At 35.5% G+C, this 22,007-nt stretch overlaps 1 protein-coding gene across 4 annotated transcripts in view; it reads left to right on the top strand.

Moving 5' to 3' along the window:
* The window catches only part of Cip4 (formin-binding protein 1-like Cip4), a 79,676-nt gene that overhangs the window by 49,540 nt on the left and 8,129 nt on the right, over nucleotides 1–22,007 (top strand). For all 4 annotated transcript variants that reach the window (XM_066732116.1, XM_066732118.1, XM_066732119.1 and 1 more), the window contains exons 2-3: nucleotides 16,799–16,914; nucleotides 21,790–21,840. In XM_066732116.1, the coding sequence (XP_066588213.1) occupies nucleotides 16,799–16,914; nucleotides 21,790–21,840 (167 nt within the window). The remainder of the gene's footprint in view (nucleotides 1–16,798; nucleotides 16,915–21,789; nucleotides 21,841–22,007) is intronic.

Below are 22,007 nucleotides of genomic sequence, written 5' to 3' on the forward strand. Positions count from 1 at the left end.
GCTCCGACGCGTGTGAGCTGCACGCACGCAATGCACGCGTGCACCACCGATAGGATTGATAAAATGCTAAATCCTATATAGGCGCGCGCAATCTTCCACCGCGACAGATGGCCAATTTTCTCGCCACTTTATTTATCATCCTTTCGCTTTTTATTTGATAAAAAAAATGTCGTTCGTCGAGGAGAAAAATACGTGGATAGAAATGATTTATAATTAGGAAAATTTGTAGGATCAAAATTCGTTTGATACATATTTAAAAAGGTTCTTTCCTCCGTGTATTTGCACGAGATTCAGTAGTGACGCTTGTGTGTGTCTTGCGTGTGTATATATGTGTTCCGGACATTGCAAGAAACATAGGTTCTGTTGGATTTTGATTCGAGTTTTATCGAGGATCGACCAGGTGGTGTGGTGTCTACGTCTCAACTATACACGCTATACATATATATATAGTATAGGAATATTCGAGAATGAAATCGGTGCGTCATTTGGCGTATACAGCGCGTTTCTTTTATTGTTGGTGATGACGAAGGGAAGGAAGGTCGCGAGCCGGTAGCTTTCCCGGCCGGCTCCTGCAAAAGGAGAGAAAAATTGCTCGAGTGACTCGACGATATAGCTATATGGCCTATATAGGCCCTGGAAGGCTATGGATGAGGCACAAACTATCTCGTGCTGCAAAAGAATAAGGAGAATCGAGGAAAGTAAAGCGTTCGAGAGCCCAGTACGTTATACCACGGAGTCTGTTTTGTGCCAATTGTTTACTTTTTTTCCTCCACTTCACTCTCTTCTCTTTTTTATCTTGCACAAATCGGATTACGTTTTTGTGCAAAATAATAAATTCTCTTTCTCTCTCTCTCTCTCATCATTTATTCCTTTGGCTTTGCATTAAATTTATCCGTTCTCATACACGTACCTATATTCCTAATAATAATCGATCCCTATTTCTCTCTTTTCACAAATTTCCCCTTCCGAAAGAGAGAGAGAGAGAGAGAGAGAGAAAGAGTCTCCACTCGACTATACGAAAACACAATTAACGATCGGTAAGACGGATTAATCTGATAAACAACTATTTTCTTCTATCAAGACCAAGTATACGTATATACGTTTCTCGTTTGGTTCTAAAAATACTCCTCGAGTATTTCGTGGTAAATTCTTATACTCGTATAAGCGAATAATGAGGTTTGCACGTTTGGCGAATGGCGAGCAGGAGAGACTCGCGCACCACGCGCGCTCAGCGTGTATTTGTACACTTTGCCTCGATGCGAGAAAGCCGTGCCCTGTGGCTCCAGTTCTGTTGGTGTGTTTAGGAGAGTCGGCTGGCTCATCGGTGGTTTTAGCTCCATCTCTGTTTGTTTATGAGAACGCTGTGCTCTGCTGACTGGCTGGTAGGCCACACTGCGCTGCCACTACACAGTCGCGTCGTTGGAACGACGGACGGACATGTATACGAAGCTAACCTCAAAAAGCGTCTGCGTAGCGTAAACATTGAAAGGAAGCAACGGAATAGTGACCTTGTGCCGTGGTGAGATAAGACGCCGTATCCGTTGCGGCGTTCTTTCGTACAAGGAAAGCAAATAGAAGTTTTGAGAAAGAAACGATAAGACCACCCGATAGAACAGGAGGAATCTCAATTATGCTGTCTGTCTGCAGCCTGGCTCTGCCGATGCACTTACAACTGGCTTAGAAAGTTATTGATGTATCAAGGCCACTCGATGCACTTGAATCGTTTCGATAAGCATTCGATGCTCGTCCTTCTTCTGCTATTCATCATCCGCTACCTGAACATGTATATGTATATATAGATTGCACAGCCGAAGCTTTTTTATCTGGCGCGCTCGAGCAGCCTTTACGATATACACTCTGCCTAAACTTCTCCCATTTGTGCGACGAAAAAAACAATAACAACTCGGTATACCGTACACGTTACTAAACAGCATTCTTTTTCTTTTCATCATTTTTTTGTTTTGCTACAACATGCAGACATGCTCCAGTAGTTTGGTGAATTTAGACGAAAAAAGAGATTGTTATTTCAGTGTAATTTTCTTTAATGGAGAATTACCTGTTTTTTTTTTTACAAAGATTTTTTATCTTGGTAAATGCAATATAAATTTGTTTTGCAATACCTTTTTTTTCTTTAGATTCAAGAAGGTATTCGGCGCAAAAGATTGATATTTATAGTATTCGGATGATTAATAAAGTTTTTAGTCTTCGGACTATTTATGCACATATACAGGGTGTTTTGTGTAAGACGTCCCACAGCATGGATACAAAATGACGCGTATCTCTTTAACTGTAAGAGAGATATTCATTTTTTACATAGAACCTTCTCGAAACCTCTTTAGTCCAGTCAAATTAGACAGAAAAGTGGCAAATCATTGCAAAAAATACTTCAATGGAATTTTTTTTTTTATTCGAATGGTTATCCCCCGGAGAATCGAAATCCACAAAGTTCGAACTCCTAGGGGTTGTGCTACGGCCGCCATCTTGAAAAAGGGGTAAATTTATAAAAATGAGATATCATGGTCAATATTAAACGCAGAACATCAATTTTTCTTTCGTTTTATAGAGAAAAACAAGCACTACAAGTTATATTTGAAGTATTTCTTTATAACTTTTTTGTAAAAAAAGTTATTAAAGAAAAACTGATAAAAATTTTAGGGTAGATTTGTTTTCCCTCCATTATTTCTTCCCCTGTTGTTTCGAATAAAAAAAAGCTCAAATAAATGTTGTAGAGCGTCAAATTCTCTACAATTTTCATATTTTAAAACTTTACGTACCTTTAACGGGAATCCGTATACCGACATTATAGAGCGAAAACTATTTCGCATGCAGCGTTGTCATTTGTTGACGGATTGTAAAGTTATTACAGGTTTTTGGAAATGCCAGAAGCTTATCTACTAAGTTACGTTAGGAAAATTAACAAAAAATGAAAAAAAATTTTTGTTTAAATAAATATATTAACATTATTGAGAAACAACAATTAAATAGCAAAATCCCCCAACGTACTTTACTAGATAATGTTCATACGTTTCCAAAAAGTCCACAAAAATGCAAATCTGTCAAGAAATGACGATGCTGCATGCGAAATAAATAATGGAAGAATTTCGTGTTCGGGAAGTCGCCAACACGAAATTCTTCCATTATTTATTTCGCATGATCATCGTCATTTCTTGACAGATGTGCATTTTTGTGGACTTTTTGGAAACGTATGAACATTATCTAGTAAAGTACGTTGGGGGATTTTGCTATTTAATTGTTGTTTCTCAATAATGTTAATATATTTATTTAAACAAAAATTTTTTTTCATTTTTCCTAACGTAACTTAGTAGATAAGCTTCTGGCATTTCCAAAAACCTGTAATAACTTTACAATCCGTCAACAAATGACAACGCTGCATGCGAAATAGTTTTCGCTCTGTAATGTCGGTATACGGATTCCCGTTAAAAATGTAGAAAATAAATGGCAATATAATTAACCATATCAATCTTATCCTATTAAAAATGAAACATACTTTTATATTCTATTCTAATTATAAAATTATTTATTTTGTATTATATTTTAAACAATATTAATAAACTCTTTTCCGCACCACCAAAGAGGTAGAGTTCCAAGTGCATTTTTTTTAACGTGGTGTCCCCAGTAGGTATAATCCACGAATAAATAATAATCTTAATTAATAAAGTACTATTTTAATTTTGCCTTTTTCTCACATGGGCCTTCCTTAGTATAGCATTCATCATCATCCTCTGTATGTTCATTTTCTTCATCTTCATAAATTGTAATATCTTTATGATTTGGATCAATTAAAGGGTTTTCTAATATTTCATCACACGCATCCTCATCCTCTATTAGGTTTTGTAAGACTGCTACATTTTCACAAGTCTTTCCACAGCAATAATGGCATATAATGGAACATTTTAATCCAGCTTTATAGCACCCACATGCCTTTCCACATTTTTCTTTACATTTACAAGATATTAATTGCAAAACGCTTGACGGTGCTGGGTCTTCTGTATTTATTATAGGCTCCAATCCATTAGTTGTTCTTTGCCATCCCCAGTCAAGCGGATCTTTATAAATATCAAGCCAACTTTGGACCTGATGGTATGTACGAAAAGTATGCAGTTTTGCAGCCGCAAAAGTGGGCGGTAAACAGCTTAATTTAAATTTGTTTTTTGTTGAACACCTAGTAAAATGTTTATATCGTAGGGAATTCAATGTGTCATTCTCATCACCATTAAATAAAGCAACAAATAATTGTTCACCTGCCGCTGCCAAAACATTATTTTCAATTTGACTATTACTAAACAAGGCTATTATTGATTGAAGACGTTTATTCTTCTGAATAACATTAATTAATTTAGACTTTCCAATATTGTAAATAGCAGACGTGGTATCACAGCCTGTAAAAGCATGTAGAAATAAAATATCATTATTAAGTATAGGATAATTAAAGCTTTTGGGAGAATAAAATGCCTCTGTAGATCGTCCTCGTGCCGGTTTTTTAAAATAAATATTTGTTAAATTATCCCCTAATGCTGTAAGTATAACAAGAAGGTCAATATCTTCACCTATAATTGTAACAGAATCGAATTTCGTAGAATTATGCATCGCTGTTTTAACGATAATTGTATCTGCATCCTCTATAGCTTGTTCTACTGTAATATCATTTAATCTGAAATTTTTTATTAACATAGAAATAAAGTTATTTTTATTTCTTTCGTTGGATAAAAACTTTTCCTGATTGATTCTTATTAATGTATCTTCCTGAAAAATAATATCACCGCATTGATGATTCATAGCACGTCTTAAACGTTCAGATGATTTGGTACCCATTAAATTTGTGTTATCTAAATAACCATCAAATACGACGGAAACATATTTGGAAAAATGGTTACGTATATAGGTAACATATTTTTCACAAAATTTTTGGTATGTAGAATGGTTATCCCAAATAACTTTATGCAACAGGAAACCACCGTCTACCACATCTAAATGTTTTTCACCTAATTTTGGTATATTTGAAAGTGGAGAGAACAATTTATAAAACGATGATTTGGTTCCTTTTCTCATTCCTTGTTCTGTAAATAATGAAAGAGGATATGGAGAAAGTTCAAATGATAAAAAATGTTTTAAATCACTTTCAGACTGTTTGCTTAATGAAATTCTTTGGAATAATAACGTCGGATCAATAGCAACTGGAATAGAATTTATATTGAGACTACTTTTCATTGTTGCTAAAGATAAGACTGTATCCTTTCGTTTAAATGAAAGTGAATCAAATGAGGAACCAATAATTTTTTTAGCCATTTGAAAACCAATTTCGAAAGCATAATGACAGTTAATATTTTCAGATCCTACAATTCCAGTACTAAGGGATACAATGTTTTTATTTTCAGGAAATGGATAATGGCTCGCAAACCAATTTGTAATTTTTTCGGCATCTAAATTATCGCGAGAAACACGAGCTTTTCGTGTATCAACGTGTTGCTCACTTGTTCCTCTTATGATACCACAAAATGATTCAACTTCCTCACAAATATCTTGCATATGGATACTTCCAATCGTCCACTTTCTTTGTGATATGTCATTCATTCTTCCACCATGTGTTAATCCTCCAGTTACTTTCATTGTACGCATTAAACCTTGTTCTATGGCCATATCTGACATTACTCCACACCAAAATTTATCAGAGCGACGGATTGTAAAGTATCCAAGATTTGTAAATTTATTAAATTCATCATCAGACATTCTTTCACGTAAGTTTCCCATATCTTGTAAATAAAGTTGAGCACTCTTCGCATAAAGGAAATGACCGCTAGCGTGAAATATTGGAATTATTTTCTTAATAGTTTCTAAATGAAGATTCCAATTTCCAGAACGCTCTGCCTCAATGAATTGTTTCATTAAAGTTACCATTCTAAAATATTGAATAAAAAGTTTTGCCGTTGGACCTCTTCCCTCCATTATTTTCATTTGTTCCTGGAATTTAGAACATGTCCTTCGTAGGAACTCGTTATTGACAATATTTTGTATTATTGTTGAGTCTGGACAGGCAAGAAATAAATCTAATTCATCACGTTCTTCGTCTTGGAAATCAATTTCATCCATAATGATTTTAGCCAAACACATGTGAGTTATTGTATGAGCGCGTACCGCTCGACTATATGCGTGGCCAAGTAAAATTTTATTAACACTATTTTCTGCATAAATCGTTGTTAATACAGCTTCAATTCCGCTGCCATTCATAATACTACCTATTGAACCAAGGAAAGACATTAAAAGATGAAAACCTCCTAGTCTGACTACTATTTTATTGAAATCAAACCTATCATTTACATTTGCAACAATGTCTCGAGCTTTCCAATACAACGCTTGATCAAATGTAACAAAAATAGTATTTTGATTGCAAGATTTACCCAATCGAACTGCTTCTATGAGAGATGTGAAAATAGTATCATAATTTGAAGGAGGAGCATTAATGAAAGGAAGAGCTATTATTTTAGATTTAACATAAAACAGATCCTTCTTTACATTTTCCATGAAACCATTCCAGCCTACAATTTCTCTAACTTGAGCCCATTTACCGTAAAGCCACATCATATCTATCGATGTTGGCATAATTTGTTCATGAATTTCCTGTGCGCCTAAAATATCAGTAACTTTGACTTTTTGTAAACCTTGATATTTTGCTTTTTCGTACGTTTGAATATTTATAATTCCGTACTCATCTATAGAAGTAGAATACCTTTTTGTAGGCATTCGACTAAAAGAAGTATCAGGGTTGATTGCATCATATGGTGTTAAACATTGAATTCCACCCATGCAATGAAACGTTCCATATCCATCAATGGTGCATGTATTAAAATCAGCATTATCAAATACAAATTGAGAGAAGGCATGGGGCAGAAAAATGCGTGGAGGACGCTTAATGGATGCTGTCTGAAATAAATTTATTTCGCTATAAGAAGCTGAAAAACCAAATGAGGATAAAATATCAATTAATTTTCTAGAAGCAAATTGTTTAAACAGAAATACGCCTATTCCAAGTAAAATAGGTGAAATAAAGGAACGTGGACGAATAGCAGATATAATTGCATGTCCGATTGAAGTACATTTTCTTTGCCATGCACATTCATCACCTTTCTTCGACTTCATAATCATTTCTGAAAGAAAAACTTTTAGGCTATTTGGTATATCGTCAGTAGCATTTTTCATAAATTTATCGCATGGTGGATAATTATTTAAATCATAAACTTTGGAACGCACTTCTTCTACGATGATAGCAGCTGCTTCTCGAACCACGCGTAATTTTTCTTCTTGAATATTAGTATTTCTTTTTTTATACCAATCTTCAGCAAGCAATTTATAGCCGGTATTTTTAAAACAAACGATGGTTTCACGCTTATTCATTTCAAAGAAAACAATTTCATCTTCATACTTTTCTTTCAATCGCATTTTTACCGTTCGCTTATCTGGCCGATGTTCTTCGCTAATTTCATTCATTAATTCTGTAAGTGTAAATTGACATTCATCAGAATTATCATTTAAAAAAGAGTAAATATTTTCCATGACACTATCGATACTTTTACATGCAGGTCTCCCTTTCCTTTTATTTGTTAGGGGAGGCAAGCTTATTTGTCGGTAACAATGAAGATGATACTTTGCTTTTATTGTTACACAATCAGAAATTGTAATTATTCTATTAATAATGCTACGAGATAATTCATCATCCCGATCAGTTAATTGTTTCAAAATTCTATCTAGTGTTGAATTATCTCGCAATGTACAAATCTCCTTTCTTCTATCTACATTTAATTTTTTTTGGTTTTCTAAAAATATTTCGTTTATAATTTCCGCGCAAAAGAAGCAACGATGTTCAAAATCAAATAGCGGTTGATTTTGAATTTCTAATTGTTGCTTCGAGGACGAGGATGCGTTTTGCGATGAAATATTACGACGACGAACAGCAGCTATTGCCATTTTTTCATTTGTGTGAGATTTCCAACATGACATATGAATATCTACATTCTGAGCATTTTCCAACATTTTCGCATGATCATCATCGCTTCTTTTTAAGGCGAAAGCATGTAATCTACGTACACCCCTTTCTTTAACATTAACGTTTTCTCCTTCAACAAGTATTTTCTCACATATGAAGCAAAACATTTTGTTCTTTCTCTTTCGCAAAATTCGTGTTTTTGTGTGTTCAATTTTTGAGTATATGCGTCCCGTTAATCTGTTTGAAATAAAAAAAATACATATAACAATCTTTCTTCAATTTTAATAAATAATTATTACAATTGACTATCATCAATGTAAAAATAATACAAAGGAAATTTATGTTTTAAAAAATCTATTATAATTTAGGTTAAGTAAGAATAAAACTGTTATATGTATTATGTATTACGAGATCTTTAAGTATTTAGTTTAAATTTAATATACCATCAGGGCACTAGATTCTGATCAGTTAACACAAATTTTCACATTGCACTCAATATTACAGTAGATATAAGAAGAGAAATTATAAAATGTTTTTTTTTTTTCAGTAAAAGGTAAATATTGAAGGTATACATAACAATTAAAACTATTATAAAATAAAAATAATTAAATTTATAATTAAATGAATTTATCGTGAATTACAAGGGACTAATTTCTGATCACCTATTTCATCCACGAAATAAATTTATTATCAGTTCAGGAACTACATTCTAATTATGGATATATAGTCGATATTTTAATTGAAATATTAGAAAACTTATTCAAATGAAACTATTTCAATCATTATTAAATTTGTTTGCATAATTAATCTTTTCAGGTTACGTTTATCAATTACTGAATTTTTTTCAATTAAAAACTCTCAATTGCAGCTTTTAGATTGTACTTTTATTTTTTCTTTACGATCTGATCTTAATATGTATAAATATATTTAAATTGCTGCACTGTAAATTTAATAAAATGATTTATTTGCCAGACTGATCAGAAATTGGGTACTGATCAGCAATTAGTGCCTTAACGGTATTATTAAGTAAGAAACGAAACACACAATGAATACATGAATGTTCTTACAGCAATAAACATGTTGACACTTTGAAACTTGAAATTTAAACGGAAAGTCTAACGATTAAGAACAATTAAATTGTATATCGGTTTAACGCTTGTTTAAAAATTGAAAACTATCACGAAATAAAACATCTATCTAAGTTTGGCTTACTAGAAACATGTATATAGCATATATAATAGCATTATTGAAAATTATACTAAATTTCATAATTTTATGGAAATAATATATATATTACTTAAATACATTTACACTGCATATATTATTCACATATTTTTGTAAGTGAACTTTATTATTTAAAGAAAAAAAAATTTATTCATTATTTTGCAAGTAATGGAGATACAATTTAATTTAAAATTAAACTTCTTATAAAATGTACTAGATCTCTTGATATACATAAATATGGTATTTCAAATAATGTAGAAGAAACTACTAATGAAGAATTACTGAATAGAGTTTCTACATTATATAATAATTTTCATTATTTTGTTATTAATAATTATCTCTTTGCGTATATATAAAGTTTTACAATAAGTGAGAAATTGAAACTCTACAAAAATATGTGAGCAAAGAAAATAGTTAAATATAATAAGAACGTTTCAATTAGGTTTACAGTTCGATTTCTGTATGTTGCCCCCCTCCCCCCCATTTTATTATCCACAGATCGAATATAATAACACACCAGCAATTTGAATTTTACAGAATATTACTCATTTAACACATCATCGAATTATACTAATATGATGAATGCTATACTAAAGAAGGCCCATGCGAGAAAAGGGCAAAAAGAATAGTATTTTATATTTATAAAAATTAAGATTATTATTTATTCGTGGATTATACCTACTGGGGACACCACGTTAAAAAATGCACATGGAACTACCTCTTTGGTGGTGCGGGAAAAGCGTTTATTAATGTTGTTCAAATATAGTAAAAGGTAAATCATTTTATAATTAGAATAGAACATAAAAGTATGTTTCATTTTTAATAGGATAAGATTGATATGGTCAATTATATTGATGTCTATTTTCTACATTTTTAAAGCTTCGTAAAGTTTTAACATATGAAATTTGTAGAGAATTTAATGCTCTACAACATTTATTTGACCTTTTTTTTTATCGAAACAACAGGGGGAGAGATAATGGAGGGAAAACAAATCTACCCTCAAATTTTTATCAGTTTTTCTTTAATAACTTTTTTTACAGGAAAGTTATAAAGAAATACTTCAAATATAACTTGTAGTGCTTATTTTTCTCTATAAAACGAAAGAAAAATTAATGTTCTGCGTCTAATATTGACCAAGATATCCTCATTTTGATAAATTTACCCCTTTTTCAAGATGGCGGCCGTAGCACAACCCCTAAGAGTTCGAACTTTGCGGATTCCGATTGTCTGAGGGATAACCTTTTGAATAAAAAAAAAAATTCCATTGAAGTATTTTTTGCAATGCAATTTCCTAATTTGACTGGACTACTTGTTATTTGCTTTCAAAAAGGTCATTTGAAAAAATGTAATATCTATTATACTTAAAGAGATTGCGCGTCATTTTGTATCCATGCTCTGGGGCGTTTTACGCAAAACACCTTGTATATAAATACATAGAGAGCGAATACTACGTAACCCGATCTACAAAATTAAATCGACTAAGATTCGTGTGATCGAGAGAATTATTTTTACTCAATTCAATATTTTATTAAAAAGAATCAATGATTTAATCAGAAATCTATTTAAATAAAAACACTTGTTTCTCTCTCTCTCTCTCTCTCTCTCTCTCTCTCTCTCTGTAAAAACAAACAAAACATTTGGTAATTACATGTTTCGAAGCTGACGAATGAGATATACATAATATGATTCGTGTCGTATTTCGTATATAGGTGAGAATTTTGCAAGCTAGCTTTTCGTAGGATGAAATTTCACTGGTACTACTACGATACTAATTACTACGAGCGAGCGAACGAGTGGGTGGGAAGTGGCTAAAATTTCTGAATCGTCGAAACTAGGTTGTGTCATTGGTTTCGTCTTGCACGCGTTAAGCGTTGCGAGAAAAAGATTTTGCAAGCGTTGCGTGCGTGTTCGAGTCGAGTCACGTTTATGCCGTAATTGTTTCGACTTTTTTCGAAGAGCGCGTTTCATTAGTGGGTCGAAATGACACGCGAGTCTATAGGATGAGGATCGATCGATATATACATATATATATATATATATATATAGTTGATCGAATGCACGCATGGGTGGTCCAAGCGCAATTCTCGATATAAATAATTATTTGTAGTTTTCGCTTTACTATATACATTAGATATGCATGGCCCGACTTGGGCCAGCCCGTTACTCGGTTTCATTTCTTCCAACTCTGCCTGCCTATATACCTGCCACTAGTCCTTTTACTGGTTTCTCTTCTCTATAACCGTTGGAGGCATTTTTTGACACGCTCTTGGATCTATAATTATGGTGATTAATCTTCGCGCAAGGAGATAGCGTTGAGAGAAAGAAAAGAAAAAATTGAGAGGATCGTGCGATAATTTTGATAAAAGGATAGAAAGGCTGGCGATACATTGCAGAATCCAGTTATTTCGATAGATATATGCATGCACGACTGGTTAGCTATGCAACCAAGGTCGCGTGCTTTCAGTAACCACCAACAACAACGAGACCAGAGAAACCTATATATATATATATATACCCAGATAGACAGGTATACATCAGATTTATCTCAAATTTACAATACTCATCATCATCCCTCGCAGCAAGGTAGCGCCCCTTACGAGTGCTCAGGTAGTCTTTGCTTTGACAACAACGCATGTCGCAAATAAAATATTCAATATTTCTTCATTATTTGGTCTATCATTGACGATAACTAATTTACTCGAAATTTAATTATAATTTCAATCATTTATTGGCGATCAAAGTGACAAAAAGATGCTGTAAACTTGACTCAAATTCATGTGAAAAAGTGTGCACAATATTTGCATCATATTTATTTATACGATTACACATATGTAATTATATATATATATATATATATATAAAGAAAATAACCACATAAATAATGGACTGCAACAAAATATATACATATGAAGAAATCTTACGCGTCTTCATTTATTATACGCTGAAATCTTTATATTATCTAAGCTTCTTATTCGGTTATAGCGACATTGCCAATTATACCTGAATTCGTGCAATCTTTTATTTTAAATATGGGACATATATATATTGTTGTTAAGCCAAGTAAATTAAATCAGCATTGTTAATTATTGATTGCTTAATATGGGTAACCTCTGCATGAAGAGCTGAAGAAACTGGAAGGAAAGAAACCTATATCTGCTTACAAAGAACTATATATCTACGCATTAAACCGCAAACCTATATGCTACTGTCTTTAAAATTCGACTTATATATTCAAGAGGAACACGTCATAATTACTTGCGAGAAATTAGCTGCTTGAATGTCCACCTAGTGGTGTCCCTAAACACTTAGTCCATTCATTCTAATCTATAAATTTTCAGTAAAGTTTTCTTGTATTTACTATGAATTAAGAATACTTACAAGTTAATGCAAATTTGATACAAAGAATAATACATTTATAAATCTAACAAAATTACATAGGGGCTTGTATTCATATTTCAGACATGGATAAAGTCATAATGCATCTGCTAAATAGAAACATTAATAGCAGGAATATATTTGTTGTAATATGGGAAAGATTAAATAGTCCAATAGTGATGATGCAGATATGCTTCTTTAATTTTCATTAAGTTTGAAATATATCTTGCAGCAATATTTGCCATACTATTTTTGTTTGTAGAACTAGCAAGATTGATGCAAAGTTTTGTAAATGCCTTTATGGATTACATGACAAAAATATTAATTCACTACTGAATGTAAACTTTTCGTCAATTTGCAGTAAATTTAATTGCACCAAAGGAGTTTACTTTAAGTTGTTGTACATTTAGAGTAAATCATTTTTCAGCATACAATGATCTTCATACAAGTCTATCTGGGTATAGGATTTGCAGTTTTAAAGGGGAACGACGAGGAAAGAAACGCGCGGGAGAGCACACATGTTCTCCGCCTTGATCGCCGTGTTCTTTCGGTCAAGACAATATATATATATATATGTGATTCGAATCAACAACCTTTATATGTCATTCGGTTCAACGCTATTTATTACATTGCGAAAATCGACCTTCAAATACGATTGCCCTACGTACGGCGCTATACAATGTTTATCTAACATTTTAACTTACAAATTATTTATATATTTATATATAAATAAAATACCGCCGTTGTAAATAGTATAGGTAAATGAATGAAAATTGAATGTGTGTGTGTGTGTGTGAATCTCTATATTGGTATATTTATACATCGCGTCTGGCTGCCTGGCCTCTCGTTCATTTTGACATTGCGCAGGAAACGCGTATGCGTGAACCGCGAGGAGAAGAATCATCCTTTCACATGCACTTAATAGATATATGTATATAGACACACGTAGAGAGAAAATGAGTCAGTACGGCACACACACACACTCCCACTACTCACGCCTCGTCAACTGCAGCGCCACAACTCGAGCCTCTCGAATCATTATCGTTTAACCTGGATTTTCTCAGAATTTCGCGTCACGCCGCGATAAAATCATGCATCATTGTGTCTTCGGCAAGCACCACAACTATGTACTTGCATGCGCATTTGTCCTCGGTACTCTATATCAATTAGATGCGTCGATCGTCGCGGTGTGTTTCTATGTGGAATAATTGCATTTTACTCCTAGACACCTAATTTATTCTTGCTACACAATGGAAATGGGAGAAGAGTGAAGAATTTGGAGAGATGCGAACCGTACGCGATCAGACTGCTCTGCGACCAAACTCTTCATCGAGGAGAACGATGGGACCTCTGCTATCCTCCATAAAAAGTCGCTATGCAATAATAAACATTTCTTCAAGCGCAACAGCCCTACGTTTAAATTCTTTTCTTCCTTTTTCTCGCTGGCTGAACGAAGCGTAAATCGTGAATGTTGCTAATTTTGTCACGGTTCATTGATTCGTCGCGGTACCGCAGTGTTTCGGATAATAAATAATTGTATTATTGGCCGTTGGAGAGTGAGCCAAGGGATTGATTGCGTGTACTACAGAGAGAGAGAGAGAGAGAGAGAGAGACGATTTCGCAAGGATCACCGAGCACGTAGCGCACCACACCGGTTGTAATCGAGACATATTTTCAATAATCGGAGCAAATTTCCTTAACGAAAAGTAGCCGAGTTTTGCGGTGCGATGCAGTATATATATATATATATATATATATAGGTAATTTCCAGCGCGCCGCGCGCTAAATTTTTCCTTCTTCCGATCTCGCGATTCGAGCGAATTTCTTTTGCTCGCCGTATACGTCGGTCATGCATGTATTGGATCCGTCCGTCGGGATCCTCGCGCGTGTCTGCAGCAATGCTCCTCTTCGTAATTTCACTGGAATTCCTCGCAAATACTCTCCGTTTAAATTCTCTCCCTTAGGACACGTATATTTATATCGTCTTCGATCACGTATATACGTACTTGTGCTAAACGAGCAACTATATATAATAGCTAGAAACAAGGATCGAGGTGGTCGATTGTCTCCGAGAAAGAAGAGAGGAAAATATGCGGGCCAGCCGGGCGTTCGGGTCCCGTTCACTTCACATATATATATATATATATATATACACGATAAGCACAGTTTCACTTTTCACGTCGATCCTTAAAACCTTTCTTTCCTTTTTAAATATACATGTTATACAAATTAAGCATTTTAGCTCTTTAAAGTACATATTGACGCCTTCGTAACTATATACTAACTTTTGTTAATATTTCTCTTAAAATTCTTGTCCGTTTATAGAAGAAGAAAGTACAAATAATGATTATAATACGTCCTGCTGCAATTTTGAAGAATACTTTAATAAATATTTAGTAACGAATCTTCGGAACAGTTAAAAATTTACGTTAATTACTTTACGCTATAATTGAAAATGGAGTTTTTCGCGTGAAGAATTCGAGTGGAAGGGAATAAATGTCTGGTTGAGTAAATATGAAAGGAGGATGAGGAGGGGGAAGGGGGGGGGGGGGTCGAGTCACACAAGGCACGCAGCGAGTGCAGCCACCCGCATACATAGAGGGATTGCGCGGGGTTCCTCGCGCAGCGCAGGAGTCGGTTTCACTTTTCGCGTCGGGTCGCTAAACGAGACACCGGCCGAGCCACCGACCAATGGACGCTCGTTCGCGCAGCGCCGAGAGCCCTGTTTCTGCACTCGTCTCCGTCCTCGCTCCACCTCGTTTCTTCGTTGCTCCAGCGACTCGAGCGAACGAGCTGCCAACCAGCCATGCTACATAATAAGCTCTCTTGCGAAATCCTCGCGCGCGTTCGCCACGTTCACCGCGTTCTCGTTGCATTGTCTCGCGCCAAGAAACACTGCACGCCGTCACATCTGTGTGTGCAACCTATATATATATATATATGTGTGTATGTAGATGAGTCGCGGGACAAACGAGAGACTCCATCGCTTTCCTTGACGGCCGATCACCCCCCCCCCCCCCCCCCCCACCGCTATGTTAGATTCCTCCCTTCCAATTTTCCCCTATATATAACATTTTGTGTAAAATTATTAAATTATTTCCTTCGATTGCGATTCGCGCTGCTCGCTAGCGATCGGTTTATCCGTTTGAAAAAGATACGAGATTTACTGTTGGAACTGGTCGTCTCGATCTGCCCATCCTTAACCTATATATATCTATCTTGTCGGCTGCCAATCATCGTACATATTTATCTATCTATGTGTGTGTGCATTAAGATTAAAATATATATACAGATTCGTCTGTTTATTTTATATTTATTATTTCGCAAGAGGTTGGCACGTACACCCATTCGTGCGCACACTACAATTATCGACGTGCTGCTTCTTCCTGCATTCCACTCTTCATTTGCCACTACTAATAATTGCTGCTAAATGAAATCATCATCCGTGCTACGCACGCGCTCTCCTCGATGTAGTAAAAACACTGATATTTGAGGCTTGACAAAAATGAAAGAATTTCTTTGTACAAGGCTTGCGTGTATACATATATATATATACATGAATTCGATACAGAGTCTGTGGACTTTTGTAATTTTATTCATCCCTCGAATGGTTAGAAATGAATACATACATTTTACATCCACTTGTTCCATCTAGTAGTGGCGAATTAAAAGAAACACCCTGTATAGAGCACGTGATTGCCATGCCACCGAAACTGCACTGAACTAAAACTAGAAGAAATGAGAATTTTTAAATATTGAAAAATAAAATATGTCAAAAATTAATCGTGCGGGGTCTTCTAATAAAGTATACATATATATATCACACAATGAAATTTTCACCTCGACGCTCGATGCTTGAAAACCAATGACAGTAGCGAGTCCTCCACATTTTATCCATATACGATTAATAAAATTGCCAAGAAAGTCGATGAAAGAGTAGAGAAATTACAAGTGAGAGAAGAATAAACCTGATTTATCGAGTAGGAAATGTCGATGGAGTAAATTTTCCTTTGGGAAATGCCTCGATCCTCTCTCGTTCCGCTGCGTCGTATACTTTTATAAATAACGATCGACTCGCGCGTTCTTCGATCGATATATATATATATATATACATATAATAAATAGAGGCTTAAATGCATCATCTTGGAGATTTTTACAGGAATTTAATAGAAATTTATCTGTTTTTTTTTTTGCTTACAGGACCAGTTTGATAATCTGTCCTTGCACACGCAAAAGGGTATTGAATTCCTGGAGAGGTATGGCCACTTTATCCGGGATCGTTGCGTCATCGAAGTGGAATATGCAGCTAAACTCAGGTGAGCATATATATATATATATATATATCGTATATACCTCCCTCTCATCTATACACACATACACATTTTCATTGTTTATCACAATTTAGCGACGTGCAGTCCTCGATACTCGATATTCATTCGAGTCTATTCATCGATCGATTCTTGCCAATCTTCCAAAGCGATTTTTCTCAGTATTTTCTCATGTTTCTTATTGTTTTTCTTCGGGTAGAAAATACTTGCGTGTCTTTGTCTTTGAAGTGAGAGAAAAAAGAGTTGACGATGAAACTATGCAGATTTCATCTCCTTACTCTCTCTCTCTCTCTCTCTCTCTCTCTCTCTCTGCTGCTGCATGTCTATATATATAAATTCTGCGAAATTATTTTATTCCCAGACTGAACTCGAAAGGTCGAAAGGTCGAATATTCTGCAATTATGGAAATGATATTTATCTACCGTTTTTTGCTTCGCGAGAGAAATAACGTTGCGTTTGAGGTTAACGATTCGAATGGGACGTATCCTGTATAATGAGAGTCTATCGTTGCACACTCGGTAGGAGAGAGGGTTCAGGGACGCCACGCCAGTCGCACTTGGTAATTTTGCATTAAAGGCCCCCTTGTTACTGTTTTTTTCCCCTCGGTACTGTCGCAGCAGGCAGCCCCGAAACTGACCGCTGCATTTTTTCTCCATCTAAACGCCTCGCAAAATTTCTTATCTACTCTCGCGTAAAAAAAAACAATCATTTCCAAACACCGCTCTGTCATTTATTGCATTACCAATTTTCAATTTCCTTTCGATTCGTTTCATCCCAAACAAAGAACTTTTCTTTATATTTCAATTTCCTTTCTTGAAAAATTCCCTTGAAATGAAATTTTTCTTCTCCAGTCGATAATTTTGACGAAAAAACTGTAAAAATCTTTTGCAAGGATAAGTAATGTCCTATGCCTTGGCAAAAAAATTAAATTTCCACTGGCTATACATACACACACATACATATGTATATATGAATCAGTATTTCTACGCAAGTTAATTTCCCAAGGCACGATCGAAGAGATGGAAGGAAAGAAGAATAAGAAGACGGAGTGCGAGTGGCATAAACCAAGTTGCTTGGCGAATAAAGGAGAACAATGAATGTAAACTTGGCTCGGAGCTAGATATAGTAAACGTGCATGACTTTTACGATTTAATCTTTTAGTGGATCAGCAGCCTGATTTTCTCGTATACCGACGCGACCTCGATCATTGACACAAACGGAAGTGGCAAAAAGAGAGTGCAAGCGCCCGGCGTTATATTATCGTTCCAAATCATAAATAACGACGCTCCATTAATTCCTGTAGCAAAAAAATATGCTTTCTCGAGAAATTTCATTGATAACTCGTACATAGAGTGACGATCGAAGAGAGCTTCGTGCACAAGATGATAAATATATATCTATATATATATATATATATATATATAGCTCGCACTCTCTCGATCTGCTCTAAATGTCGAGGAGCATCAGCCGATTCAACCTTTTTCCGGCTCAATTGCAAAAGCCTCGTCATAGTTATATTCATATATACATAGTTGTTGGAACGAGCAGTAAGCATATACGCTAATAAAGTACTAATACAAAAACAGTAAAGTGAGAATGTGTAGTAATGCATATGCATACTAACAGCGTTATCTATCGGTAACATTTAGCATTTTTGGGAGTACGTTTTCCTATATATATATATATTAGGGTGGCCATAAAAAAAGGGAATTTTTTCCGGTGCTTTTATTTTGTTAAGAATGATGAAAAAAGAGGAATCAAATTTTTTTAGATTTTTTTGAAGCCGTTAAATGGTGCCGATATCGTTTTTAAAATTAAAAATTTTGATTTATTGAAAATGATTTAACAAAATTATAAATTAATATTGTGCTGGATTAATGTTTTTTTTATTACATTTTCTTGTAATTTAACTAAAGGACTTTTCAAAGCACAATATTAATATATAATTTCGTTAAATCGTTTTCAATAAATCTAAATTTTTAATTTTAAAAACGATATCGGCACCATTTAACGGCTTCAAAAAAATCTAAAAAAAAAATGGATTTCTATTTTTTCATCATTCCTAACAAAATAAAAGCACCGGAAAATTTTTTTTTTTTTAATGGCCACCCTAATATATATATATACATATATTGCAATACAATCTCCCTACATTATGATTGTATTAGTACTTCACAAAGCGCATAGTGCAGCACTGCACTTCCTCCTCGCTCGAGAGCCTCGCAGCTGCGCGGAGTCGGAGATCGGTCAAGTGTTTTTTCCTCGTGCCACCGACCCCCCCCCCCCTCGTCAATTACTTTGGCCACGTGTAACCGTCGTCGCGCGAGACTTGCCGGGCAGCACCACGCGTTACCGTTCAACTTCGTTTCCTGTGCGATCGATTTGCTTCGCGCGCAATTCATTAAGGGAAATTCATTTTCCTTGTACGAACAATTCATTCGCGTCTTACTGATGTTCGAGTTGAATAACGTGGAGAAAAACTGAGGAGTAACATAGTTTTTTGGATTATTCGTGTGTCTTGGACTGTGTCGTCGACACTCTGTGTGTGTATGTGTGTAGTAAATTCATACATGTGCTACGTGAATAAAAAACTGACCGAATCAGTGTGCTTTATGTTACTGGTGACACAACTCTATCGAGTTAGAAATCGTTTATATCTCTTCCCCACCGCGGATTATTAATTCGACTAGAATGGCGCCGTATATACATGCAGTAGTATATATGTATAGGAAGGTGGCCAAATATTTTCTAATAAAAATTCTTTGGTTCGAACATTGGTTTTTCTCGCTGGTAAACGCCTTCCTTATGGTAAATTAATTAACAAATTTCATCAAACTTGAAATTAAATAAGAATTTACTACAGTACCTAATTTTTTCCACCTGTCATAATAACTTTTTATTCCTTTGGCAAAAAGCTTGAAAATGAATAGAAAATTTAGTAGAGTGTGGTGCTGAGAGGCCGCCACCGCCGATTCGATAGTGCTATTAGTTTGACCTTGAAATTACACGTTTCAAGGCCAAACGAAGATGACTCAATTGTATCATTTTCATACGCGGTCATTCATCAGGTATTTGCGTTAGAAATTACATACGAGTATGTGTATAGCTTTGGCTGCACCAAGTAGCAGCTAGTGTACCTACGTGTGTGTGTGTGTGTGTGTGTCACGCGGACGGACGCGTACACAAGCGTGCAACGAGGAGTCGCTAACCCACATATGTAATTTAAAATCGAAATATTTATCGGACGACTACAGATATGGCACGAAAAATTGATAAGCCAGTATTTTGAATAATTGCTGAAGAGGTCTCTAAGCAGCAACAGCTGTAGAATATATATGGTAATAAAAGATTCGCACGGTTTCGTTGAAAAAAATTCAACCCGACCTTCTTCCAGCCTCGAAATAACTTTTCAAGGTCAAACCAATTGCACGATTCGGTTACGTCCCCTCTAAGCCATGCAACTTTTGGTGGACAAATTTCTCCGTTTTCCTCATTCCCATTGCAGCCACTTGCGATCATTCGGCAAATTCTCTATTTCAACTGGGAACACGACCTGTATATGGTACGTCGATCTTATATTATTCTGTCTCTGGAATCTCTCTTCGTATATATATATGTATGTGTGTGTAAACAATCGTATAGGTTGTCTATGGTGGAGTATTTCACATGCACGATCGAGCGCGCGAGGCAGGTATTTTTCACCGCGCATCACTCCTTCAAAACAAATCCATGTCTTATATATATATATATGTAATATCGTTCACGCGGCAAGACACGCGTCACGCGTGCGGCGTGGTCCGACGAGCCTTTCTACCGGCTAAACCTAACCTATATAGCCGTGCAGTTTGTCTTTTTCTAGCACCAGACGCTATAACGTCTCTCCATGGATCTTTACCAATAAATTTCTATGTTTTTTTGTCCATCCGTGTCAGTTTTTATTAAGCGATTGGCGGCCAACGCTGATTTCGTATATATATATATATATATATATATCTCTGTCGTTGAGACCAAATATAAGCCTGGCAATTCAATAAGCAGCGAGAGCGAATAACCCACGCACGCACGCACGCACGCACGACCTATTAGGATACTCTCCGTCTCTATAGCTGCTCGCACAAACTCGCATTTTCCCAACCAAGTCTCGGATACGGAATACCTACTACCTAGTATGTAGTCCGTAATCGCGCGCGCTCGGCCCAGCAAACACACTCACCTCCGTCTCGACTCCCGCGTGCGCGAGTTCGAGTCCAATGTATAGTTATTGACCTTTGGTCGTGGCTGCCTCAGTGCCGGCCGCTTGCCATAAAAGGTAGGCAGGCACGCAGCCTCGAAAATACCTCCAACCTTACACATACCCCTCTCGATTATGACCAATCGCCCAAAAAATCCTCTCACCACCATCCATTCCTCTCTTACCAGACAAATTATACGATTAACCTTGCCTCGCACATTCGCTGTACTCTCCTCATCGTGAGATAAAATCTTATTATTATAAGCTAAACCACAAAAAAACACAAGTATTTTGATTCTCCAATCAATTCAACGTTTCTACGTTCTAGGAATTCATTGGCAACAATGTAGAGACTGATGCGCTGTCGTCAGTGTCGCGCGCACGACTCTTTCTAAAGCAAAACAATCAGTGTTTACAAACAGACTCTCCATCAGTTACTAGCTCTTCTTCGTTCTTCACACTCCCTATTCATACAGAGTTTATACTTTTTTTTTTCTTCTCCCTCTATTCCACTCTGTCATCTTTCAGTTATTTTACAATAATTTCTCTCGTGGGAGCTAGTATTTATCAACATTAATGAACGTTACAGATTGAAGATTATCTCTAATTACACATTTCATTTCTCATTTCAGGCGTCTCGTCAAGACCTATCAGCCAAAGAAGAAGGAAGAGGAGGATTATCAGTAAGTTTACAAAATATATATTATTTTCTCTCTCTCTCTCTCTCTCTCTCTCTCTCTCTCCCTCAAGAAGAGGGCTCTCGTGTGTGTACTGTCTATCTATACATATATCCGTATAAATATACAAGTGCAACATATGCACCACTGCGCGTGCAATCAATTTCTTCTCT

This window comes from Prorops nasuta, unplaced genomic scaffold (assembly GCF_024137725.1).
Source record: "Prorops nasuta isolate Cenicafe-Biocafe unplaced genomic scaffold, Cenicafe_Pnas_1.2 PNAS00009, whole genome shotgun sequence".
NCBI classification, from domain to species: Eukaryota; Metazoa; Arthropoda; class Insecta; order Hymenoptera; family Bethylidae; genus Prorops; species Prorops nasuta.